General features: G+C 50.3%; 7 protein-coding genes across 7 annotated transcripts; 2 read left to right on the plus strand and 5 right to left on the minus strand.

Annotated features, from left to right (window-relative positions):
* Positions 1 to 392: 392 nt before the first annotated feature.
* On the plus strand, positions 393 to 1,240 carry DEU56DRAFT_752101 (uncharacterized protein; the record flags this gene model as incomplete). The annotated part of the gene is made up of 7 exons (XM_041349606.1): positions 393 to 499; positions 541 to 584; positions 637 to 710; positions 761 to 804; positions 866 to 965; positions 1,030 to 1,129; positions 1,191 to 1,240. 7 exons carry the CDS (start codon positions 393 to 395, stop codon positions 1,238 to 1,240), a joined length of 519 nt encoding a protein of 172 aa, XP_041213440.1.
* Positions 1,241 to 2,116: 876 nt separating this feature from the next.
* On the minus strand, positions 2,117 to 3,104 carry DEU56DRAFT_727275 (pre-RNA processing PIH1/Nop17-domain-containing protein; the record flags this gene model as incomplete). The annotated part of the gene is made up of 3 exons (XM_041347972.1): positions 2,117 to 2,685; positions 2,734 to 2,826; positions 2,876 to 3,104. The coding sequence occupies 3 exons, from the start codon at positions 3,102 to 3,104 to the stop codon at positions 2,117 to 2,119; spliced, it is 891 nt and encodes a 296-aa protein (XP_041213441.1).
* Positions 3,105 to 3,239: 135 nt separating this feature from the next.
* On the plus strand, positions 3,240 to 5,093 carry DEU56DRAFT_517322 (3-deoxy-7-phosphoheptulonate synthase). Its single transcript, XM_041346598.1, has 8 exons — positions 3,240 to 3,456; positions 3,505 to 3,749; positions 3,805 to 3,808; positions 3,865 to 3,909; positions 3,961 to 4,093; positions 4,164 to 4,272; positions 4,327 to 4,562; positions 4,617 to 5,093. The coding sequence occupies exons 1-8, from the start codon at positions 3,373 to 3,375 to the stop codon at positions 4,934 to 4,936; spliced, it is 1,176 nt and encodes a 391-aa protein (XP_041213442.1). The 5' UTR covers positions 3,240 to 3,372; the 3' UTR covers positions 4,937 to 5,093.
* A 728-nt stretch (positions 5,094 to 5,821) lies between these two features.
* Positions 5,822 to 12,023, minus strand: DEU56DRAFT_977198 (uncharacterized protein). Its single transcript, XM_041359640.1, has 6 exons — positions 10,689 to 12,023; positions 9,651 to 10,639; positions 9,104 to 9,600; positions 8,843 to 9,054; positions 7,523 to 8,787; positions 5,822 to 7,465 (listed from the first exon to the last, which is right to left on the minus strand). The coding sequence occupies exons 1-6, from the start codon at positions 11,993 to 11,995 to the stop codon at positions 6,015 to 6,017; spliced, it is 5,721 nt and encodes a 1,906-aa protein (XP_041213443.1). The 5' UTR covers positions 11,996 to 12,023; the 3' UTR covers positions 5,822 to 6,014.
* A 116-nt stretch (positions 12,024 to 12,139) lies between these two features.
* On the minus strand, positions 12,140 to 15,883 carry DEU56DRAFT_776264 (uncharacterized protein). Its single transcript, XM_041351699.1, has 11 exons — positions 15,206 to 15,883; positions 15,102 to 15,155; positions 14,941 to 15,045; positions 14,545 to 14,652; positions 14,338 to 14,492; positions 14,166 to 14,201; positions 13,469 to 13,898; positions 13,290 to 13,413; positions 13,072 to 13,241; positions 12,580 to 13,049; positions 12,140 to 12,528 (listed from the first exon to the last, which is right to left on the minus strand). The coding sequence occupies exons 1-10, from the start codon at positions 15,578 to 15,580 to the stop codon at positions 12,582 to 12,584; spliced, it is 2,025 nt and encodes a 674-aa protein (XP_041213444.1). The 5' UTR covers positions 15,581 to 15,883; the 3' UTR covers positions 12,140 to 12,528; positions 12,580 to 12,581.
* A 1,222-nt stretch (positions 15,884 to 17,105) lies between these two features.
* DEU56DRAFT_907990 (P-loop containing nucleoside triphosphate hydrolase protein) lies at positions 17,106 to 20,029 on the minus strand (the record flags this gene model as incomplete). The annotated part of the gene is made up of 9 exons (XM_041356948.1): positions 17,106 to 17,606; positions 17,661 to 17,965; positions 18,021 to 18,138; positions 18,188 to 18,310; positions 18,367 to 18,768; positions 18,822 to 18,875; positions 18,928 to 19,504; positions 19,555 to 19,761; positions 19,812 to 20,029. The coding sequence occupies 9 exons, from the start codon at positions 20,027 to 20,029 to the stop codon at positions 17,106 to 17,108; spliced, it is 2,505 nt and encodes an 834-aa protein (XP_041213445.1).
* Positions 20,030 to 22,748: 2,719 nt separating this feature from the next.
* Positions 22,749 to 25,157, minus strand: DEU56DRAFT_752107 (uncharacterized protein; the record flags this gene model as incomplete). Its single annotated transcript, XM_041349607.1, has 5 exons — positions 22,749 to 22,837; positions 23,122 to 24,808; positions 24,858 to 24,921; positions 24,980 to 24,986; positions 25,106 to 25,157. 5 exons carry the CDS (start codon positions 25,155 to 25,157, stop codon positions 22,749 to 22,751), a joined length of 1,899 nt encoding a protein of 632 aa, XP_041213446.1.
* Between the last annotated feature and the right edge of the window lie 720 nt (positions 25,158 to 25,877).

A 25,877-nucleotide genomic window follows, 5' to 3' on the forward strand; every position in this document is an offset into this window, starting at 1 on the left:
GATGAGGCTGAACTTGTGAAGTTGCAAGAGAGAATTAACTGATGAGGCTGAACTTGTGCAGATGCCAACCTACACGTGCCCTCGGAGCGGTTGTTTTGAACAGGATATATCTATCTCGACGATATGAAAGGAACGACGGGCACTCGCGGGTGACCGTGTTGGTTTCCCGCGAAGCGCCGGTGTCTGAACTCAGTAGAGTCTCATGATCAATGCCATTGCCACCACGACAAAGAAGCCCCTAAAGAGAACCCGTGCTCTTCCTCATATACATAATGGACGCTGGTGGAGCATATGTATAACGACGCATAAATATATGATCACGTGATCGCGTCTTACGAACAACCACCGACGCGCGTCTACTGCTTACTGATCTCTTACCGATATCACCCAAGATGCCCGAAAGACGCGTCCCATCAGCCAGACCCCCTTCCCAAGCACCATCAGAAGACATAGACTTCAAACTCTCCCCCGAAGACAGCCTCTCTGACCACAGCAACGAGTAATTTCCACCCAATTTAATCTTACCACGCTGACAACAAGCCCATATCCAAGAACATTCGCGGTCGTCGCAGCGGAGTTCAAAGGTGTGTCCTACGCATCATGGGATTCATTACGCTACCTATATGCGCCTCCTAGCGACATGGGATAAGAAATTGAGAGGACGCGACGATAAAATCATACAGACGACACAAAAGGAACTAGACCTCGCCGTTCGTATTCTTTAAGGCTCATCGTCTCATAATCTTCAACTCCCAACCAGCTCCATAAAAAGGAAACAGAAATCGCCAGCATCATACACGATATGTAGGGACATCCCTGTCCTAGCACACACCACTGCTACTTAACGCTGATGCACAAATCAAAGGGAGGCAATCCATCAGAATTTCCTCGAACAATATGCGATTCTAGAAGACAAGAAGCGACAGATCACAGCCGCGATCGCTGAAGCACAGCAAGAACTCATAGTCTGTCCCTTCAGCGTCAAGAAGCCATAATTACATTTTCTCTAAACAAATAGCATTCTTACAGCCACTCGCAGTAAAGCGCCATCAAGCGATCATCAGCCTCGGACACGAAGTCGAGAACGGCCAATTGGAAGGGATGGCCCTAATCAAAAGCGCTTGCCAGTGTATGCTTATCTCCGTTCTTATGCTGCTCTGCTGCTGATCTTCGCTCCCCCCGCTCCACAGGCCCCCGGGACATTGCACAGGAGCTAGGCGCCTTGCGCTTCGATTGCTAAATGACCCCAGACCGATGTACTATATCATTCCCCCTTGGCGAGGCCTGAGCGCAGATATGGGGGCCCGTGTTAATGAAACGTATCGCTCAAGGGGTTTCAACCTGTAGTTTGATACCATGTACCAACAAGTCACCGTGAACTTTGATTCCCATATGACGTGGAGCTGGGCACATTGACTCGGGTCCCCGGCGTAGATAGGTTCCCTCTTCTGTTCGCTGCTGATGCGGCCGGTAAGAACGCTAGAAATACTAAGCCATGCATGATGGTGCCTGTATTTCTAATTGCGCAAGGGATTAATTTCGCCAGCTTCCGGAGACGTAGGAGGCGAGGACAGCAATCAGTAAGCGACGGTCGCAAATCTCAGGATGTCCCTGGTGAGATATAGACATAGATCGCCGGGGTGCTTTTCGAGGGAAGGGATGACATGATGATGATCAAAGTCACAGCAATTGTACGGAACGGTTGACGTTTGCGCTTAGTAAAATGGAGGGAGCAACGTGCATGATACGCAGGTAGGAGAGATAACAAAGACGCACTGATAGACGGCAAGTTTAGAGGTGTCCAGACAATCATTGGTCCTTGTCATATCTAGGGCACAATTCGCGACCTCGTCAATCTTGGTGTCAGGACCCGAAGTGCTGCTCGTGAGCAGTTGCGACCCTACTCGTGAGCAGTCACGACCCGAGCAGGTTATCGCTGGTGGCGTAGTTAGAAGCCATAAGATTATTAGTTGATGAAGAATGAAACTCACCCTCGCACTATATCTCTGCGCAGTGCTAGGTGCTGTGCTAATTACGGATTATACAGTCACTTAAATAATTAAAGCGCACATATTCGTCAAGGTTACCCCGAGTCGGAGGTATGGCGCCTGCACTGCTAAGCCAGAAGAACTATAACCTTTTCAGCAACTATCCACTCCGCCTTGGCACCGTCCACATCAAGATCTCTGAACCTTTTGAGGTCTGTTGGACCAAGAGGATACGTAGGCGAGAGATCGAAGTTGATATCTAGGTCGTATAATGAAGGAACATGAAGTATTACTCTTCGTGGTTCTACGTCGAGAGTTGAGGTGGTAATATGTGCATGAGTCTGTATGATCGGTATGAACACGGGAACTAAAATGCTAGTGTCTCCGTGGAAACAGGGAAAGTAGATGGTATGCCGGGGGATGAGACTTACCAGATTGGGGACATTGACGATGATGCGGATTTTACGGTCATCGTTGGACCAAGACCATGTGGGAGTGGATATCCCCTTGACTGTCGGTGTAGAAGCTAGTTCCTGAACGAGCGACTTAGTGTCGGGTTTGTGGTGAGGCGGGAAGAGTAGTTCAGGCACGAGGACTTGGCGCGACACAGGTTTGCCTTTCGAGGCGATGTTGGGCGTGCCGATTTGCCGAGAAAGTAAAAGAGAGGTCTGGGATTCAACGCGCTGGAGGGCAAGTTCTAGATTGATGGTTAGAAAGGTATCGGAGGTGTATTAAAATGACGTACCTATAATGAACGCTTTGAAATCTGGTTCTTTCATCGTTCGTGACTTGATCGATGTATTGAATACACAGTCGACGACAAGGGCCGGTCGGCCGACTGAATGGCGATTGAGGGAAGTAGGAGACGGGTAGAGCACTGCACCGACCTTTATCTTTGTCATGGCGCAGATCTGAGACTATGACCGGTACGAACCATCCAACGTCTTCGCCACGCATCGCCTTTTGAATCACATCTTCAGTCTCAGTCGGAGGTGGTGGCACATTAGCGTCCCATGCGATGTTAAGGAAAAGTTTTAGTTGGGGGGCGGTGAGGACGTTTGATTTTAGACAGAAACCGGGGACTGGATTTAGCGTTAGACTGATTGAGGAGGACATAAGCGAAGATAGCGTGGAAACCAAGTGGAAACAACGAGTTTCAACGAATTACATTCATTTCCTAATTGAGACTATGGACCTGCACTTACCAAAAATGAAGTTCTACTTACGAAATTGGCAAATTGAGAATGACTTGTCAACGTTTGCTGTGTTCTGAAATCGGTAAATTACTCGGCCTCACATATGCTATAAAAACCCGCGCATTTTCACTTACCTTGGTACAATCATCATCTCCTTTTACCTTGTAAAATCAATCAATTATTATAAAATGCCTTACAACGTCACTCCCATTCCCGACGTCGATGATGACCAGAAGCTACAGCAATACATCCAGGATAGACGTGTCATTGGCGTATGTACTCAACTAACATCCATTTTCATACTCTAAACTCGACCATAGTATGACCCTCTCGTCCAACCTGCTTTGCTCAGGCATGAAGTTCAGCCAACAGCTGCTTCACAGCTCACAATCGCAGCTGCCCGTTACAATGCTGCTCGCATTGTAGCAGGTCAGGATGACCGCGTCCTCGTCATCGTCGGTCCCTGCTCCATTCACTGCGCATCCCAAGCCATTGAGTATGCAAACCTGCTCAAATCTAAAATGGCTTCCTGGGATAATCTCCTCATCGTGATGCGCGCATACTTGTGAGTCGTGCCTGTTACTCATACATTGTACTTCAACTGAACTTATGTCATCCAGTGAGGTTCGCCGCCCGCACATCAATCAGTTCCTGGCAATGACTCACCCTTCCTATTATAGAAACCAAGAACTACTGTCGGATGGAAAGGTCTCATCAACGATCCCGTCAGTTCAATTCTCTTCTACCTCTAATTTCATCCTCATTCTTTCCCCAAGGATATCGATGGTTCTTTCAAGATTAACAAGGGTCTTCGAGTAGCAAGGCAGCTTCTCTGCGACCTTACCGATATCGGTGTTCCCGTCGGTTCCGAGCTACTCGATACCATCTCGCCTCAATACATCGCAGACCGTACGTCACGCCTTATCAGTTTCCCAACATTCCTAGAAGTCTGACACACACCGCCTCTTCCTTCACACAGTCATCTCTTGGGGAGCGATTGGAGCCCGAACAACGGAATCCCAACTCCACCGCGAACTCGCTTCCGGTGTTTCTTTTCCTATAGGGTTCAAGAACGGCACTGATGGAAGGTACACACTTTATATTTTCATTTGAGGAACATATCCTCATCCCGTTCTTGGCAGTGTCAACGTCGCCATCGATGCGATGCGCTCAGCCTCAAACCCCCACGCCTTCATGGGCGTCACAGAGCAAGGTCTTGCCGCTATCGTCAAGACCCGTGGAAACAATGATGTACATGTCATCCTCCGTGGTGGTACAAAGGGTCCCAACTTCGCATCCGAACACGTTCGCGCGGGTGCCAAGTCAATCGAGAAGGCTCGCCCAACAAATCATGCCAGCATCATGGTAGACTGCAGTCGTAAGCATCATTAATCATCCCAGTCAGCCAAAATCACTCATGCAATATCTTCAGACGGCAACTCGCAGAAGAACCACAACAACCAACCCAAAGTAGTCGATGACATCTGCTCACAGCTCGCCGCCGGTGACAGGAACCTCACCGGCGTCATGATTGAGTCCCACATCAACTCAGGCCGCCAAGATGTTCCCGCTGAAGGCCCCGCTGCCCTGAAACACGGTGTTTCAATCACCGACGCATGTGTCGACTGGGAGTGCACTGTTGGGATGTTGGACAAGCTTAACGCAGCTGTCAAGGCACGTCGTGATTTCCTCTTCGAGCAGGGTCTGCAACGGCCAGCTGGCTTCCAACGTGGCACACCTCCCTCGCCGTGAACCTGGGTTCATATTGTAACTCCGTGGATGCTTTGTTACATGTACGCCATGTATGTGTTGTATTCTAGTCTTCTTCCAACCGTCCATAGTATTTAGATCGTTAGAAGGAGGAGAGGAGGAGGGGGGATCCTTGCTGTATTCCTTTAGTTAGTCCAACGTTCATTACCCCCATCGAACGTTGTGCGGGTTAAACTATTCTTATGCTTTATCTTTTGTCCACCCACAAAACATGATACGATAATATTATCAATGTTTCCCGGATTTTTGTCTAAAATACTACTGGCTGATCTGCGTTCCTTGCATTTAATTATAACATGATAATACTACAGCCTCTTTTTCGCATTCAATTGTGTTTTATTTCTCGGCGTGGGACGCATACCTTCAATGAGATATTTATGCATGCATATGCGCTGGAGGCTGGAGCGCGTACGTACCAAACCCGTTGCTGTCAAATCTTAATATCAATGAAGAATCACATCAAAGATTCCCAGCATGCTACATACATATTCCGGACCGTTCTAGATTTGTACCCATGTATCCATGGACGCGACGTTCAGGGGTTCCCTGCATCGTATCACCCCAAGCCATCACTCCTTGCGGTAAAGTATTCCTAATCTTGACACAACTGGACGTGCCTCCATCGAGCGCTACGGTAGTGATCAGGGTGAAACGAATAAAATTAGAGTGCGGTGTACATTGCACATGCAGTGCCATTCACATTACGCTGCGGAGTCCACTTATACGGTACATATCCAGCGCTCATGCACATGGTCTGGTCATATTGATCAAGGTGAAACTACATATGTGGTGTTGTGATACAGAGTAAAATAGATATTATGCAGTGTGGTCTGCGTTATGATCTCAGGTGAAACGAATATACGAGTGCATTATGGGTCGAATCTCCGCAGGATCTTTAACATCTGGATGATGTGTCTCCATGCAAGGTTGCCAATGCATGCCGGACGGACATGAACATATCCACGGTTGTAACTGCAAGTTTCATTCTGCACGATCATATCTGCTACATCTTCTCGCCATTTACCAATAAACAACAGAAAGTCACAGACGGAATCAGCTCTCACGAATGTCCCTGCCACGCATCAATAACCCTCTCCAAAGACGGACCCGACCACCCCGACCCAAACACCGTATTCATTTTCGTCCCCGTCCCTCTCAAAACTTCCTTTATGCCCTCATCCAGCATCCTCAAATCGACGTTCCCAGGAGCAGCACATTGTGTATGAGCATCTTGCGCAAGCTGCTTGAGGATAGCCAGCAGCGACGCAGACGGGACACCATGGCGCAGCAGATACCAAGCCAGCCAGCGCGACACCTCAGGGGTATCTTCAGACTCCACAATAAGCTCCCCACGCGCATATCTACTAAAGACCATATTAAGGGCCGTAGAACTCTGCACCTGCGCAAGGCGCTCATCCAACGCTTGTAATGCGCCAGAGACCGTATTTTCGCGAATTAAGGAAGGCCGAATGTTATTTTCGGATTTCCCGCTGAACCGCCGCTCGTAGACTTTGCTGTAAAAGTCAACAGCAAAACGGAGATCTTGCAGCCGGAGATGAAAGTAGCTGCACGATGGCGATTGCGTGCGATATTGATAGAGCATCAGATGGGACTGTAGTGTTTCCATCTTATCCTGGAGGATGCTATCGAGCAGGACCGCGTGACAGTAATTGTGGAAAACTCTTTCTTCGACTGTCTTGCCGTCTTCGCGTGAGAAATAATCTGCGAAAGCTAGGAATAGGGTGTCGTTGGAGAATGATGAGATGAAATGAGTCAGGTCGCTTGCGGGGTGCGCCTTCGTGTCGGTCAGTTGCGGAAAGTCTAAAGTTGCAGCATCCCCAGCGGATGAACCAGAGCGGACAAAAAGACTTCTACTTCCCCTAGGGTCCTCCGTATAGCTCAAGAAAGCCGTCCGTCGTTTCACGTACAACGTTTGGTGCTTTAACAGGCTTCTCCTGTGCTGTGGTACGTTTTCAAGGTCCACAAAGAAAGGCCAATAGCGGGGCGTATCGATTCTGATGGATAAAAGCTTGTTGAAATCCGGTATCAATGTGGGCGATATCAGCTGCGTCGCGCCCTTTTCGGCACCTTCTTTTGTCGTGATTTTGACTGGGAGATAGACTGCCTCCCGGGTATTAACATCCCGTGCCATAAGGCATCTGGGCTCGACTGCAAGAACCCAGAGGTGGCGGAGGGCCTGGAGATAGCTTTTGTTGTCCGACGATACATGATGGAAACGGGGGAAAAAGGCAACGATCATGCAAGCTATTGCGGCATTCGAAGTTCCGAGGGTATAGCGACCGGCCCCGAGGAATAATAAACCAAGTGACAGATGAGTTGCAACATGGACACCGTATCGAAACGCTTGGTGATACATCCCATATGCATACCTCAGGCGTCGCAAACAGGTGATTTCCCCTGTACCCGCCATGACCATACAAAGCGCAATAGAAATGAGGTTCAAGCCTTCACGAACAGCAGAGCGCTTGATCTTGTGGTCGAAGGCAGGGCCTGGAAAGCATCAGATAGTTAGCATGAAACCCTGCGAGTCCCGTGAAAGAAATTCACCACTAGCTGCCACAAATCTACTGAACATATCAAAGTAATTCGAAAGCATGATATACGCCTCATGACGTGCTGTCCCCGCGTACTTCAAGCCGATAGCAAAACAACAACCTGCAATAATGTTGTAATAGGCAAGCTCGATAGCATCGTCGGCCGGTTTTCCTTGTACGTGACCATGCATAGCCTTTACGATAGTTTCGGGAACCTGAGCAAATAACCACGGCGGCGTCGCTGCGATATCGTTCCACATGATCAAGGATTTTGCAATGGTCCGCATGAGCAAAAAGCTGGGTTGTATACGGTTCAGTTCCAAGACCGTACTTGGAATCGCCAGGATGTCAGCGACATCTCGTCGCTCTGTCTTGAGATACATCAGCCCAAGCGCGATAGAAGCCGCTGGCGAGGTGATGTTGACATCGAATGTCGGCCGTGTTTGGGAGTTCACAACTGACTTTCCTTCACCATGCACAAGGATGCGGAGGCGATTGAGCGATGAGAGATCTGCGGGTACGGAGGAGCCTTGACCTAGCATTATCATGCCGAAGGCTAGGGCAGCACAATAAGTATAAGCCTCTCGGTGTTCATTGCTAAGGTCCGGTTGCACGAGGTCTTTTCTGCTGATTTGGTGAAGACATACTTCTGCCATACGCCTATTTTTGGTACCGAGGTACAGAATGCCGACTCCCGCCAAACCGGCCGCTTGGGTCATGAGGGATACGTTCAAGTCAACGCTCTGCGTGGGAAGCAAAGCTGGGGTATGAACGGCAAGCAGCTTTGTCACATGCCGATTGCCTGTCCCAGCGTTCGCAGCTGACAAACCAAGCAAGACGCCGATGGACGTCAAGTCATGCTTTGGGGTTAGATATCCAAAGGTATGCCATGTAAGCATTTCCTTGAGATGGCCCGTGAGCCCAAGGCCAAACAAGAAGCCGGCATGTTCTGGTGTGAGGTCGGAAGGCTTGTTAAAGGCAATCCACGAACTCTCCACACCGCGAGCTTCCGGAGCGATGCGTAATCCTGCTGCAACGCCATTATGGAACTCGCCCCAGCTGAGACAATCGATAGGTATCTTGCCAATCTCGGGTGCAGTAGTGATATTTGATGGTTGTATCTTAACCGCATACTCGATCTTGGGGATGATATAGGCCTCTTTCGTGACCATCAACACAGAACCAAAGGTGAACATAGCACGGCCATAGGGAAGTGCCAGCGTTCGCTCTGCGATACGAACCACTTGATGCTGCTGTTCCTTCGCTTGGTCATGTTCGCTATTCAGGAGTTGTTAGCAAATCCTCGACCTGATTCACTGAGTGTCCTGCTCACTTCAATTCCGGGCGCTCTATAAGCCGAACCGATGGAATTGCTGACGAACAAAGCATACGGGCCACTTCTTCCAATCTGCGATCTTGCCCAAAACGGATCTTGGTAAATCCCTTGAGATCCAGCTCGACTCCAGAAACCGCATCGATTTCTCCGATGCTTGCATGCTTTGCCTGCTCGGCCAGACTACTGATCGTCACTCGTTGATGAGTATTCTGGAATTGGATTAGTCACTCCAATAAATCTCGAATTGCAAGCCCCTACCATATAGGTCTCGGGAGACTGAGCAATGCCCTTCTGAGAGAGCTCTGGCTGTGTCCCAGCGACGCTGAAAGCCAAGTCACGCCGGCCAATGAGGTCATAATGCTCTTTACGCCAGTGTGAAGGAGGCGCCAGCTGGCAGGTTCTAACAGCTTCTCTCAGGGGCGCCGCGATACCCAAGGGAAGACTATTGAGGAATGCAGAACCCTTCTCCGCCGTCCCAAGTATGTCGACGAGCTTTTCAACGGTTACTTCTGCCCGCTTTTGTGTAGACGGCACCGTCTTGTCAGCAAGACACTTATAGGCCGCCGTGAGACGCTGCAACGACACGAGCGGTTCGGTGTCACCGAAAGCAAATGACGGATCAATGGAAAAAGATCGGGCCAGTCGGGAAGTTCCATACGCAGGGAATTGCCAGTCAGGGTTACTTATGCTTCCATAAAGAATCGCCGACATATCTGGCGGCCAGACTGGTATCCGGTCGTCCAGCATGTCCACACCTAAGTAAGAAGATTAAGAACAGTTCGGCGTAAGAAACCTGTGAACTGACGGGTCGTGGATGGGGCTGGCCATCCTGGCATGATATTGGGGCAGAGGCGCTTCCAGTAATCTGCCCATTCTGGTCGAATGATGTGTGCAATTTGACATATCAGAGGAATGAGGAGCATGAGAGATTCGTATCGAAGGACCACTAAGCGGAGATCCTCTGCCAGCATATGTAATGCATAGAGCACAGGCGCGAGGAGAGGGTTGACGGTCAGAGTAAAAAGGAAGTAATGTTGCGTGGTCGGGGGTGTAGGAAGCTTCAAGCGCTTGAGAGCCGGATCGTCATTGAAAGAACGAATAGAAGTAGACAGAGCTGAAAATCTTTCCCACACAGAAGAACTTGTAGACTCGTCGTTTTTGAATGGATACACAAGCTTCAGCTCAAGAAGGGCGAAAAGTGCGAGCGTGAACTCCTGGAACTCGAGCCCAGGCGATGTTCGGAAGTAATGCTGTGACCATGACTCGAGAAAGTTTCGGTGCAGATCAAAAGCTTGAGCCTTCGGCAACACAAGTGACAGAACCTGTATGGCCTGAGTCACCAATGGATCGCATGGGGTCATGTCCAGTCGTGCATAATAGACCTTCCCATCACTCATCTCCATAAACACCGACGAGACGCAAACGTGGTTCAATGCTACAACATGATCAAGTGAGATGACCTCAAATGAATCATTGCTGTCGCCGTTCCAGGGCTGCGCGAGCCTCAGTCGTATACGCAGCTCGTGTAATCCATGGGTGTACAATGATAATGAACCATCCTTCTTCACTGCAAGGAGGTCCCAAATATCACCGCGCGTTGCGCGTATCGGCGCAATTGCGACGGCTTCCAGAGTGCCGAGAGTCTCAACCACAAATGATTTCTTGCCTTCCTCAAAGGTAATCGTAAAGACGATCACCTTGGCCTCGGGCAGGCAGACTGCGAGGAGCGAGTGGTGAGCCTTGTCATCACATCGTTGATCAAATAACGCAACAGAGATATCCCGCGACGACAGTCTACAACAACATGAGTGTGCATTTAAATAAGGCATCAATAACCTCCTACTGTCTCCCTCCCAAACGATGAGTGGTCAATTGCTGGGCCCAATAAGACGCCTTCATTCTTCCATGTTCGACAGGGGTGATCAACACTTCTGCATCTTTCTGTCCCCCAAGCGCCATTCTGTCCATTGTCAAACTGAGATCTAGGCGAGTGAGGGAATCCCGTTTTCGTCCTGGTATTGGTGGTTGAGCAGTGATACTAGTTGCCGTTGAAGCTGACATTGAGGGAAACGGTGGGGGGAAATCACCATCAAACTCCATGTCTTGAGACGGTAGACGGCGGTCAAGTTCTAATAGGTCGCTGATGCTTGATTGTCGCCTGTTTCCGGGTGCAGACATGCTCTTCCGCGAAGTACTGCGACGTATAGCCCGAGTAAGAGGCACAGGAGCGTCTTTGGGTTTGATGTAGGCATATCTCCATATGGACAGACCCCCTTTGTCTGCATCGAAGGTGACCAAAAATTCGCCAGTTGAATTAGGGACGCCAGGAGAGACCCAGACGACCTCCTCGCTAGCAGAGACAGTGACCAGTGGCTTGGAACAATTCTCTTCCTCATCTACTAAAGCAACAGGTTCGTTACCGCAGCCTCCCAAAATGCCACTCGTGATCCCTACAGCTTCAGGCTCCGAGAACGCGCTTGTGATGGTGAATATGGTGGGTAATAGCTCATCTCCGGTAGCCCGAGCCTCGTCAACTTCAGCCGGATCAAGGATTCGCTGGATAAGGACACCATGAGGATGAAGCGGCCACGCTTTGTGAACGAGAAACGGAAGCGAAAACGTGTAGTCCATCCCATTCTGCAAGAAAACCTTTCCAATGCTCCGCAGGAACACAAACACGCCCGTTATCTCCTCGTCTGCATCCCCAACAGCTCTAGTTTCGTCTCGGAGTGACGCAAAGGGTCCAAAGATGTTCGTAGCTCCAGGTGTTTCGTTTGATCTCGTATAGTGGGCACTGCCGTGGGCCTGACGACTAGAACATCCCGTCGGCTGCAGGAGTTTTCCGACGCAAGCGTGTTGGATGATCTGATTTTCTTGCGTGAGGTCCCATTTCCTCTTGATGACGCCACCTTCACTCAGAACCACGCAATAGTCGTTCCAGGAAAGTTCTTGGTCTATCCAGGACTCCGATCCACCTGTGAAGAGGGGGCTAAAAGTCGTGGTCACAGTATTAGTACGAGAACTTCGAATGGCAGCACGTATGGAGCGAAGGAGGTCAGATTCTTCGGACGCATCTCCTGATTTGGTTGTGAGGAATGTGGTGGCGGCGGAAGGCTGATATTGTTGAACTTGTATTACAACACCAGACATAATATGCGGCGTGCAAACATTGATAGATAGCAAAAGCGACTACCATGATATCAGCAAGCGCGTTATTTGTGTTTAGTGTCCATTGTTGTGCAACACCTTCTGATCCTAACATGCACAAACATCGTCGGGAGCACGCTACTCCTATTAAGGGTGACCACGTCGATACTATTGCAAACTTTTACGAACACAATTAGACTATGCAGTAGTACATAAGGGAGGCGTAAGAACTCCAAGATAAAATAAATGACCAAGATAAACAATATGCAGAATATGCTGGTGCGATTGCGAGATCCAACTTGAAAGTGCGAAGATGAAGCAGAAAAAATGCGTGGGACGCCTTGCATCGAAGCAAGCCAATCCGTCATATGAGCCAGCACTAGGGGAAGAACAAATAAAAATACCAGAAAAATCATTCTAACCGTATTCTCCGTACAATACCCAGGACGCTGTCCACATGTCCATCCGCGGATGAGTCCGCACTTGACCTTGCTTGTCGGTATCCTTCCCTAATGCTTAATATATATACGTGATGACTAAAGGCATCGTGAGCACACTCATCGATTTGGAACGAAGAGAGAGCTTACAATCAAGGCGAATTGGTTCGGCGACGCAATGCCTCGTGGCTGCTTTTCCGACTCCCTATCACACCTATGTGAGGCAATGCAACGCCGGCGATACCCTTGGTTTCCTCGTCGTTTAGCTTCCAAATGTTACTAACAGGCAGGTTCGAAGAAGAGTCGTTCGTCGCAATGCGATCCTTCCCAAACGATGAACGTTCCGAAGAAAAACTATCATCATAATCCTCAGGAGAGAGGTCAGTGGATGAGGTAGAACTCGGAGACAGAGTGGGGGATTGCACAATATCCTGCAAGAAAGAGGGGAGCAAAGGAGCAGGGAGGTTGACAGGAAGATAATTCTCGAGGTCACCAAGACTTGGGAACGAAGACGGCGAGGTACGACGGGGAGCGGACGTTTCATAGATGAACTGGGAATCAGAATATTGGGTGTCTGCGTCGAAATTAGAATGCGAACGGGATCGGTATGGTACTTGATTCTGAGGAACGTTGTCCATGAACATACGACGGCGCTGCGGGGGGTGTCATGGAATGAGACCGAGGGGCTTGAGATGGAAGAGATGGGGGGCCACTCGCGAGCGGAAGCTGGTTCTGCGCAAGGAGCGACGTAAGTAAGTTGATGCGCTCCGCTTGCACAGCAGCGGAGATAGAATCGCCGTTTCCTTCAGCATCTGCAAAAGGTTAATAAAAATTCGACTTCGCAGTTGATGTGCACCTACAAGGGAAGCAAGTCTGGCAAACTTTGCGGCGTCTCCAATTCAGGTAATTGCACTTCTGACATATCCAATCGCCAGGCTGATGTTCGATAGGCCCACGGTTACCAGTGTTCAGGATCGGAGGCTGCTAGAAATAATTGCGCGTTAGCCTGGGAAGGAAGAACATAGAGTGCGGTACTTGCCGGAATGACCATCAAGCTGCTCGGTCGAATTTGACCTTGTTCTGGGAATGATTCATTATCCGGCCAATACATGACGCACGGCGACAACGGGTCCGAAGAGACGTTTTGCACCTTCCCTCCCACCGCAAAAGAACGACCGGATGGGGTGAGAAGTGGGTGGGTAGGCGAAGTGGGAGGCTTTGCACTCATAATGCTAGGCTGGATAGGCTGGGGTGCATGACGCACGTTATGACCGGCACTGGCGTAAAGAGGAGAGGTAAGTGGTGGAGAAAGAGAGCTTTGCGGCATGGGCGTGTGTCCAGATGGATTGACGAAGCGAGGTGATACTGGGAGACGCGACGCGGGTGGCCCGCAAGACCCTTGTCGCTGCATTGTTGAGGGCGGGTTCTCAGAACGTGGACATCCACAACCTCTGCAAGCTAAATTACGCCTGTGTAAAATCATGCAAGGAAACGAATCAGTCAGTACCATCCTTGCATGAGAGATTGGAAGGGAGAGGAAGGTGGCGAGCAATCAAAGTAAAGATACGGATAACAGAATGAGAAGAGCAGTTCAAAGTAGGTAACGATGACGCATATGATGATCGAGCGATTTCGGAGTGTGACGTGTTCTCCTAGTTTCGCCTTCGGGATTTTCACATCCAACGAGAGTGAAAAATATGCCAAAAATATGGTGACCGTCAAAGAACGAAACTCACCCAAAGTTGTGCGCTGCGCAGTTGGGCGAATTGCATCTGTCGAGAAACCAGTCAGCAAACTGACTCTGTAATCCATTTCAAATAAAGTTGCCCCTATGATGTCTGGGCAACTCCACAACACGATCACAAACAAAATCATGTTTGCAAATTGAGTTCGAAATGAAGTGCTTACATCCAGTCACCCAGTCTGAATGTCGTCCGAGGGTTGGGCGGGTTGCTGGAGATGACAAAGTCATCATGCGGCGCACCGTATTGGACGTATTTGTGAAGGTCAGGTGTTGACAGGGACATGCGGAGACCAGCAGGATATGAAATCGCAGAAGAATTCTGACGTGACACTGAGTTGAGCCGCTGCTAAGCCACATGGTATATGACGCACCTTCAACACGGAATCGACTCTGCGCAACCTATCAAAAGGCTCCAAATCGCTCTCAAGAGCGGGGGTGATGGTGATGGAGGGGTGAGAGAGAGAAAGAGTTGTACAGGCCTAAGAAATCATGTTCAGTCAGCACCGCAATTTTAAGATCGGATAATCAGTGAAAGTGGATGAACAAAAAAAAATAAGCCAGCAGTGGAATAAATCATCGATAATCATCTCGCTGGTGCCTAACTGAGTGGTAGCAATGCAACGGTATCCTTTGCACTAACCCGCTCTCACGTGGCGGACACGTTGGCCCGGAAGTGGCCAAAGTAGGAAACAATGGGTCTCCGGATCACGGGAATATTAAACCCTTCGAGGGAACGATACCATATAAAGAAATTAGATGCCGCTTACATCCTCGTGTGACTGGAATATTGCCCAAACGTCGCTTGGCTCAATGCACTCGTTTGCGGCCCACATAGACACAGGTGGTCTGACAAAAGCGCGTCTGTCTCGTCCCTGTTCAGACAATCACTCAACAAATGGTTTGGACGTTCTAGCGGTGATGCGCTTACCTCTGTAAAGAGCGACACAAACGAGGACAATGGGGAGCGGCGATCTTTGTGGAGCTTCGAGTGGTTATCAGATACTGAAAGGCATGGAGAACCAAGGTACTTACAAGCAGGACGCGCGACCGTGTATTTCTGAATTGCTCAAATAATGGTCGGCTAGCAGAGAGCTCGCACGACGGCAAGGAATGTCCCTCGCTGCTCCCTGAGGATGTCGGAGACAAATTCAAGTGGGAGTCGCTGTGAAAGCGGTGATAGGTAGGTATGCCGATGTCTAAATCGATTGACGTTTGGCAGGATACAGGGACGCGGAGACAAGGAAGGGGGGAAGGCGGCTGAGAAATTGCCGATGGAGGAATACAATTAGGATCGAGGTGATAATGGGAGGAATTACATGAGGGGGAGGACAACTTGCGAAATTGACGCAACATGTTCTCGAAAGACACTGCAGGATGGGAGTGCATGTTGAATGAATTGGATGACATAGGGAGGAGGGGCCTATTTGAACTCGATACCGCCAGCGGAGATGGCAATTTTGTTGGTTACCAAGAAGTTTACGATTTGCAGATTAAAGTGATTGTCGATTCCTAATAGAATTCGAATGGTAGTAGTCTTCTCTATACCGGATTGCTACGACCGCCGTGACAAGTAATGAGGGAAATAAGTGGGTAAATCTCATTCCAAACGTCCTTTTCAACTGTCCTGGAAGGACGCTCGTACGGTATACGATTCCGTCACTTGTCAGTAACAATCTGACACCCAATTCACACAGTCAAATTAGAGTGCGATATCTCGCCACACGTGGCATCCTCCGACGGTTACTTCCGCTCCATTCCGCTCCCTACGTAACTACGTAAAGCATCCTCCAACAACAGCATCATCATCAAGGAAGTTGATCATCAATTTATCCAAGAAGCTTGCGTCCAAAGGCGTCCTATCCCAGTTCTTTCCCGGATCCTCGGTCAAACAAGTTCAGAGAGACTCATTAGTCTCAGCACTAGCGGAGCATTCAATAAATTACCCTGCACGGCACCGCCTCGGGTCCATACGATTCGGAGCCCCGCGCTCTTTGCTGTGCACAACGTGACGGATCAACACTTTCCTTTTTCGGATTTCCGTTGGTGTATGTCGGTGGCCATGGAAGCCAACCGAAGCTCATCCGAACCACAAGTCCTCTCCAGCGTGCAACACAGCACCATCGAAGGCCTAGCGCCAATTTGGCCCTGAAAAAAAGAAGTGAAGTGCGAATCCAGCCCTGGGCTGTGACTGATTAATGTCAGCGCTCAAAAGTGATATAGCCTTTCTCTCTCTCGCCCCGTGTGTAACCCTCGGACTCCATCCAAATCCCGTATGTCACATATTGCTCAAATATTCCGCGATGTGCACTACCGGGGAAAATTGAATATAGTTGCACTCACCCTTCATACAGAGCGTGGGTCTCAACAAAGTGATTCCAGCGATGGCGCCGGCCCTGCTTCAAGTTATGCGGTTCGGATCTGGATCAATTCACGTACTTGTCCAGCAAATCGCAGCTTCAAGGTTTTTAGACTACCAACTGCGGCATTTTTTACATTCATGCCAACAGCCGCTATTAGCGAAGGCTGCGATCGAATCGATATCCCTCCGAGAGAAACCATAATTGTCAAAACGGCACGAACTCCGGGACCGATGTGCTTATAGCGCACAAGGAACGCACAAGTATCGCCTTATTATCCGACTCAGGGTTGTATGTTACATGTCGGTATGCATGCTGTCATTTCCGGCTTCGGTCCAAATGCCAAGCTGTCCCGGATTGCCCCATGAGTGGGTACAACGTAATATGAGCGCCGAAAAATGTCAATCAATGTTCGAAAACATAGCCTCGCAAAGGGTTCTGACTTCTCGAGGTCGATGGAAAACTTACGTCCTTTCTGATACTCGCACAGAAAGAGGGGTCACTGCGACATAATAGCGCTAAGCACATACGAGACCAATGACCAATATGTACTAGGATCCAGCAGGTAGAAAGACTCAGCTCAACGTCGCCTTTGCTGCGTGTCCATACAGCACATTCCTTAGCTTATCTCCGCTAAGGGTCAGCACCATGTTCTCCTCGAGGAGATATTTCGCGTATTTCCTCCAAGCCTCAGCGCCTTTACCCACTCTTGCAGGGCCCTCGCCCAACCGACCCTTGGCCATCTTCCCAGCCTTCAGAGTACTAATACTCCCAACAACGAACAGCCCCCTCTTTGCACGCGTGAGGCCAACATTTAATCGTCGTCTGTCAGCAAGGAACCCAATATACCCTGACGTATTATTTCGCACGGTCGAAAAGATTATGACGTCCTTCTCGCGTCCTTCGAACCCGTCCACCGTCTTCACTTCGATACTGCTGAGCTGCATCATTCGATGATCGCCAAGAGTAGATGCGAAGCGCTTGCGATACTTGGCATCGGTGTTTAGGAGGCGATACAAGAGCGAAATCTGCGCAGCATATGGGGCAATGACACCTATGTTTGCTCCTTGCAGGTTCTTTGGAAATTATTAATGTCGGTCTGACATGCCCGGCGATCAGGCAGCGCTTACCTCGTTTTGCAAGAGTAGGTCTTCAACGATGCTACAAACAATGTAAGCCTCGTTCCAGTTCACCCTGCTGCGGTCCTTGTAAGTTTCTGCACCGCCGTGATCGATAAATACGACAGAGGGGCGGTGACCAGTGAGAACATTTTGTTCGAGGTGACTTGACAGCGGGGGTAGAAGCATGGGGTGTATGTTACCAGCAGAGTCCACCGTCCCGTCTTGCAAGGCAAGGTCATAAAACTCTAAAGAGGGAAATCTAGAAATGGAAGGGTGCATCCTGTACTGCACATCAAGCATGATTGACGGAACAACTATTTGAAATTTCTGATAAGAAATCTCCAGACGGATGTTGCAAGAATCACACACCTCCTTCTTCAGTGAGTCTCTCGAACAGACTGATGCCAAGGCCGTTAAGCTGCGCCTCGCGACTTGTGATGACGGGAGGTAATTGTTTATGATCTCCAATCAGGGCCACATGCTGAGACTGTACTAACGGTCAGAACGAAAATGTGGGAAAAGCTCAGTCGGCTCACTCCTCGCATCAAAGGAATGAGTGACGCCGGTTCTGTCGACATGGAGGCCTCATCCAAGAACACAACAGGAAAGTCAAGAATATTGAGTGCAGCACTGGCGGATGTAATGCACGTCGTGCAAATCTACCATTAAGTCGTGAGTCCGTGGCAAAGTGGGGCGCAGATAATACATCACTCACTACGTCGGCCGCGGCAGTGATACTGTTGAGCATTTCCTGATGCAGCGCATACAGTTTTGCTCTCAGCGCTAAAACTTGCCTCTCCAATACGGTTAACGCAGTCCGCATGTTACTGAGCTTTTCACTGCCCGATTTTTCAGCCTCGACAATTCTTTGCTCCAGCGCGCCCAACTTCTTTTCGGCGTTTTCCTGGTCTTTCAGAAGTTGGTCGACTTTAGGCTTGAGAGGATGCGCCTCCAGCTTCGCATCTAACGTATATTCGTATAGAGACGATTTGATTTTAGCACCAAACCCAACTCGAAGAGGTTTCACGCCAGCCGCAGCAAAACCTTCCACCAGATTATCGACTGCGACATTGGTGTAGGTGCAGACGAGAAGAGGGTGATGGACTTCGAAGTGAACCTTGAATGACATATCAGAGATAGATATCAAATTGATGGCGAGGAATATCGGACCTTCAGTAGTTTCACGGCTTCAATGATGGTTTTCGTTTTGCCTGTACCAGGCGGCTGAAGCAAATGTCCTTTAGTTTTCAATATGACTTGGCGAGATGAGACGTACTCCCTGAACAAGACTAATTCGTTCGCTAATCATCATGGCAATAGCTCGAATCTGCGTGGCATTCAGGCCTTCAAGGACCGGATCACCATCTATGATAATTGGATTGATCTGCGAATAGCGTCTTGCCCAGCTTTGGATGTGCATGTCTTCCTTGAACGCGCCTCCGTGCTCTCGCACCTCGCGACTGTCATGCTCAAGTCTCCCTCGAGGCACGTACTCAACCTCATCTGGAGGTTGCAACGGTGCATGCAATGATGGTCTATCTGGAGAGAACGAACGCAACAATACGTCTCGCAAATGTGTCCCGTGGAGAATAAACTGGTTGTCTGGAGAGGATATCAACTGAGTTCGGTCTTCTAGTGCTTGCGGATCATGATTGAAGCGAGAAATGGCTTCTCGCATACGAATGAACACGATGTTGGACCGTCCAATGTCCAAGCGCCAACAGCCATCTTCAATGTCGAATTTCTCTTCAAATGCTACGCGTAGCTGTGACGCAGTCCTGCTAAGAACGCTTCCTCGGTGCGGTGGCTCTTGAAGGGGATCGAACCGTGAAACCAGAACTTGGGTACCGTTCCTGAACAAAGTAATGACTTATGTGACATGATTCCACTCTTGAAAGCTTACTCAAATCTATGTTCTGGTAGGTCGATACCGGGACCAAGAGAAAACGAAGCCACGGGACGTCCGAACTTTGGTGCGCCCATCCAAAAGGCAGAAAGACCCGATATAGTATAACCTTCTTCTTGTAATCGAAGCAACGACCAAGTAGACAGTCGCTCCCTCAGAACTGCCTCATCCTCGGCTTGTTCAGACTCGAGCAAGGATAAGAAACTGTAGAAAATTGATTGGATACAACGACGAGATTCAGAAAAGTGACGAACTGTTTATTGTAGGCCTGTATCTCTTCAAAAAATGGCTCTCCCTGCTGCACTTGGATATGGGGTGGATTTACACGTTTGATGTATCTCCTGTGTCGTTGAGCATCAAATAGTTGAGTGCGGTGGGTACGCGAAGTGGCTCTTAGCCGCCAGTCAGAGCGCTGAGAAGGTGGCAGAGGGGCAGAAGTTCCAGGGTAATAATCTTCTGTTGGGATATGCATTTCCTTTGGCTTCTGAAGCAACACCTGCGCTGAACTCCGCGAGGGACACGAAACCGAAAACTGTGCCCGACGGACACCCCGAGGTTCATTATTGCGTTTCTGGACGTGTCTTTCGAGACTATTGAAATAGCTTCGAATACCGAGGAAAGTCAGGTTCCTCGCTGAGCGAGACGCCCTGCAGCCGTCCAAGGACGTTTTGATTGATGTCGGGATACGTGGATAACTCGGAACCCTGCCTCCGCACAACGCATCCGACAGCAATTTTTTCGAACACAGGAAGGTGGCCAGCGTGTAGTTAAATTCCGAGGCTCGGAAGAGCGTCCTCGATTTGAATGTCGTTGCAAAGTGGAAGAAATAAAATGGCGGATAGGGACATGTATAGCACAGCCACATACTTTTAGTATTTCCATTTGCATGGACCATAGTGGTACCTGGTATTACTGTCACCTTGCTTTTTACTTTACTCACGAGCAATCCTTCGGCCGTTGTAATGAGTTGCATTTTCATGGACCATGGGTATACAATATTTATATGTACTCGTATTGAACTGAAATTGAACAGATAGATACTTTCAAGCAAGCATTGAAGAATCCTTGAAGAAAGTATCAATAATTAATGAACTCCGTCACGGGCATTTCAGTAACATAACGTGGTATAAACCCGACAGCTCCAGCTGGTTACTGAGACGACCCTGAGGTTTGTTGGAGATGTTGCTATATGAGCGGGTCAGATTGTGAGCCTAGGCAACCGTCGGAACGCACGCACCTTTGCAAGTTTCTCGCCTTCGGATAAGATAGTGAGGCAAGAGCGCAAATCCTTCAAACACCACTGCCGCTCGAGCCAGGAGGGGAGATTCCGATTCCAGAAAGACTTAAATGTATGGGCAAGCCTCTCGTCCCATGGATTCGAAGCTCGCGAGAGATGGACGGCCCAGTTTTGACATGCGTAGTTAAGAGCGTCGGAAGTAGATTGGCTTTGTTCCCGTGCTTCGTGGGCAAAACATAAAAAGGCCTCTATAGCATGGATGATTTCCATGTCTTGTGGGAGATGCCTTTGTGGTAATGACGCAGTGGAATGACCCTGGTGCCTCAACGCCAGAAATGCCGGGAACATCAAGTAATCCGGCAGGTTCTTGAACTGCTGGATAACTTGAAAAGTGGGCTGCAAAGGCAATTCTGGGACGATTATATACTCCCTGACTGCCTGCAAAGTGCTCGAGAATTCTTCCATGGTTACCCAGGTAGTGGTCAACCGCCATGCTTGACCGTGCTGTGTCTGCAACCAGTCTCGTCCTCCCTGGTTCTGCAACCACCCTCGCCCGCCCTCTGTCTGCAGCCACCCTCGCCCGCCCTCTGTTTGCAGCCACTCTCGCCCGTGCTGGGTCTGCAGCCACTCTCGCCCGCCCTCTGTCTTTAGCCAGTCTTCGCCGCCTAGAATGTGCAGCCAGTCTCGTCCGCCCAGGGTTTGCAGCCAGTCTCGTCCGCCATCTGTCTGCAGCCAATCTCGCCCACCGTCTGTCTGCAGCCAATATCGTCCACCCCTCCCTGTTTGCAGCCACTCTCGCCCGTGCTGGGTCTGCAGCAAGTCTTGCCCGCTCTGGGTCTGTAGCCATGTTCGCCCGCCCTGGGTCTGTAGCCATGTTCGTCCGCCCTGGGTCTGCAGCCAGTGTCGTCCAACCTGTGTCTGCAACCAATCTTGCCCGTCCTGGGTCTGCAGATCTCTCACGCCATGGATTTTTAGCCAATAATCGTCCCAAGTCTCCATGAGGTCTACCTTGCTGACAGGCGGGGGCGAGGATTGCTGGAGGGATGAGCGCGAGGATTGCTGGGAAAGTGGCAGCGAGGATAGAAGCACATCAAGCACATCGAGGATCTGCAACCAGCATTGCCCGCTGTGGTTGTGCAGCCAGTCTTGCCCACCCTCTGTCTGCAGCCAGTTATGCCCACCTGTGGTCAGTAGCCATATTCGCCCGTGCTGGGTGTACAGCCACTCTCTCCCGCCCGCTGTCAGCAGCCACTCTCTCCCGCCTTCTGTCTGCAGCCACTCCCGCCCTCCCAGGGTCAGCACCCAGTCTCTCCCGCCCAGGGTCAGCAGCCACTCTCGCCCGTCCAGGGTCAGCAGCCACTCTCGCCCGCCATTTGCCTGCAGCCACTCTCGCCCACCATTGACCTGCAGCCACTCTCGCCCGGCCTCTGTCTGTAGCCAGTCTTGCCCAGCCTCTGTTCGCAGCCAGTCTTGTCCACCCTCTATTCGCAGCCAGTCTCGCCATCTCTTCTCTCGCCCGTCATCTGCCAGCAACCAGTCTTGCCCCCCCTCGGTCTGCAGCCAGTACGCCCCACCCTCTGTCTGCAGCCAGGCTTCCGCATCCTGTGTCCGCAACCACTTTCTCCCTCTATGTGTCTTCAGCCAGTCTGCCGCGCTCTCTGTTCGCAGCCATTTTGCCGCGCTATCTGACCGCAGCCAGTCTGCCGCGCATTCTGTCCCCAGCCAGTCTGCCGCGTTATCTGACCGCAGCCAGTCTGCCCCACTTTCTGTCCCCAGCCAGTCGCGGCCGCCCTCTGTCCACAGCCAGCTTCGCCCGCCATGGGTCTGCAGCCAAATCTCTCGCCTGCCATTTGTCAGCAGCCAGTCTTGTCCGCTTTTGGTCTGCAGCCAGTACGCCCCACCCTCTACCTGCAGCCAGGCTTCCGCATCCTGTGTCCGTAACCAATTTCTCCCTCTATATGTCTTCAGCCAGTGTGCCGCGCTCTCTGTTTGCAGCCAGTCCCTCGCGCTTGTTGTTCGCAGCCAGTCTGTCGCGCTTTCTGTCTGCAGCCAATCTGTCGCGCCTTCTGTCCCCAGCCAGTCGCGGCCGCCCTCTGTCCCTAGCCAGTCTCGTCCGCCCTTAGTCTGCAGCCAAACTCCCCCGCCGTGAGTCTGCAGCCAGTCTTTCCCGCCCCTGATTTTTAGCCAGTCTTTCCCGCCCTCTGTCTGTAGCCAGAATCTCCCGCTCTCTGTCTGCAGCCAGTCTTGGGCGCCCTGTATTTGCAGCCAGTCTCGCACGCTCGGGGTCTGCAGCCAATCCTTTCCAGACCGGGTCAGAAACCACTCACTCGCCGCGTGAGTCAGCAGCCAGTCCTTCCCCCCCTGAGTCTGCAGCCAGTCTTCCACTCCGTCAGTCTGCAGCCAGGCACGCCCGTCCATGGTCTCTAGCCAGAATTGGAAGTTTGAGCCTCGATCTCCCCGAAGCCATAGTAGGGCTGTAATAACTTGCAGTGGGTCCGGTGGCTGGACCATGAAAGATAATGAGTGTTTTAAATTCTGGGGCTCCTGGGGTACCATAGCATTGCTGTGCTTCGTCAATTCTGAGAGAGCGTCCAAGAGAGCCTTACGTTCTGGGATGCCGTACATGATCAAGTGGAGAGAGGAAAGAGCGAGTAGGGAATGTGGTGATGTGATATATTTCACTTGAATGAGGCTGCAGTTGGAGCGGTGGGAAACGTAGTCACGGACAGAGGAGTGATATATGTTCACGGGGAGACTGCTGTCGGTAGGAATATCTATGACAGACCGTAGCTGCACCAGTACTGCCTCGACATCCCTGCCCTGACCAGGGCCAAGAAGTTCCGAGATTTGTGCCATGGGTAGAGGATCCGCAAGGGCAGCAACAACCGACAAGTGCAGGTATGCCTGCGTCGGGTCAGCGCATGTGGAGAGAATACGGTCGTATAACTTGTACACCTCCGTCCCTGGAAGCAGTTCACTTGTTAGTTCGAGCATGAGCTCAAGCCGATCGCGGGGATCACTGTGTTGATCATTGATAAACTTCATCATTGTAGATGCGACGATGAAGCGTCTGCCCGCTCGGTTCGCTAGCCGTTCAAGTTGACCCTTCGTTGGCTGCGGGAAAGTGGAAAAGCGACTGCGCATTCTTTTGAACGAATGTTCCAAGAACAAATAGATGTCTTCGTCAACATCTGCGCCGTCTAACGAGATGGTAGCAGCAACGCCCTGTCCGGAAATCTTCACTGGTATCTCGCACACCAGCGGGCACACGTCTTCGTTCTGCATGGCTTCTTGGATATGCGCTTCCGAGCGGCTTGTGACTAAAATGTGGATTACGGGCAAATTAGGATCACGAAGAGCTTGGGCGAGCAGGGAAATGAGTTCAGCAAGCTCGATTTCGGATTTGTTTTCGAATGTGGATTGATCGAGGGATTCCGGTGAGGCTTGATCGAGGGATTCTGTGCATTCATCGAGGGCATCAATAACGAATGTCAAAGGCGGACACTCGCGTAGTCTGGATTTGAGCTGCCGCAGAGGTCGGGAAAACAACTCTTCCATCTGCTTGCGGAGAGACCCATCGGGGTGTAGAAGGGCAGGGTTCTCGAGAATAGCTTTATTTACATGCGTCTTGACGCTGGGGAAGTTGCTGGCCAGCTGGTAGGCAAGCGTCGCAAAGAAATAACCAGTTGTACGCCGATTCGTGTGCTTGCGGGAGAAAAAGAATGTTCCCGCAAGCCGCTTCTCGACATTCGTCTCCTCCATCACCTTCAGACCTCTCATCCTTTCAGCCACAGTGAACGCAACAGCAGACTTTCCGACGCCCGCTGTGCCATGAAGCCAAATGAGTCGACTCTTTGATTTGTCATCTAATACTCCGTAGATGTGATTGAGAAGGACCACTCGGGTCCCTTCCAAACATTGGGGATGGGGAAGGCGTTCACGAGAGTCGTGTTCAGCACCCTTGACGGTGATCTGGGCCAACTTCTCCCAAGTTCCTTCAGACATATCCAAGAACTGGTAATACGGTCAGAGACAGATAAGGAAAAGTGATAGGCATACTCACGTCGACTCCTTGACAAGGGACAATGATAATGATAACGCAGATTGTGGGATGAAGTGGAATAACTCTAATCAGATACGACAGCGGTTAGAAATCATAGGAGCGACGGTTATCTTGCGACTTACGAGGGCGCTGATCAACAAAGGTCACACTAAAACTTCAAGTTGAAGTTGTGAAACGATGTTTTAACGCAGTAAGTCTGTCCAACGGTGATGAGCTGGATAATAGAACAGTCGAGTTCTGCTACTTACTGCAGAGTAAGCAGGTGGAATGCAACTGAAGAACAATTTGACGCTCGTCCATGGGAAGAACACCGGCTGCAGTGTGGCATTGACCGCAAACCAGAACTTGAAGCTTGAGCCGTTGGCCCGGCGCGTGCCGTGCGGCTTGCTCAGAGTCTGTTGTGTTGGAGCAGTTGGTTAGTTGCAAATTCGCTGAGTGCAGCCGACGTGCGTGCACCTGCCGTAGAACACCCCCATATCATTGCATCCAGATTCCACGGTATGTAGTCTCGAACCGAGAAGACGCAGTGGCACTAGAACACGGCTACTCCAGCGAGACCACATCCACAGGAAAGATTGATTTCTTCTGGCTTTGTCGTTGATTCTGAAATAAGAAGAAACTGATTATCTGAAATTGTTTGGTGAACGACGCGGAGAGTTGTGGGAGGAGTTGGCGAAGAGCCAAGTCAGCGACGTGCCTTCAGTACTGGTAAAACGCACGCTGCACAATCGGCAACTGTAGACTTTTACGTTTTCACCCTGCCAAGTAGCGACCTGTGCTGCTCCGAACTCGGAGATCGACAAGTCTCTCGAGGTCGTAGTACTTGAAGCTGGTTATCAGTTCTAGTCTTGTATCTTCAAGTTGACCGTGCCAGGGAAAGTCATCTCTCAAGTTGAAGCTCATTTATCTAAAACACTCCAACTAACACATGTAGCTTCTACTTAAACAACTAAAACAAGTGTTCGTCCTCTTTCGTGCCTGAATTTGGCTATCCACCTCCTGCCTCAACCCTGCCTCCTC

This window comes from Suillus clintonianus (genome assembly GCF_016758775.1).
Source record: "Suillus clintonianus strain FC179 chromosome Unknown DEU56scaffold_7, whole genome shotgun sequence".
NCBI lineage: Eukaryota > Fungi > Basidiomycota > Agaricomycetes > Boletales > Suillaceae > Suillus > Suillus clintonianus.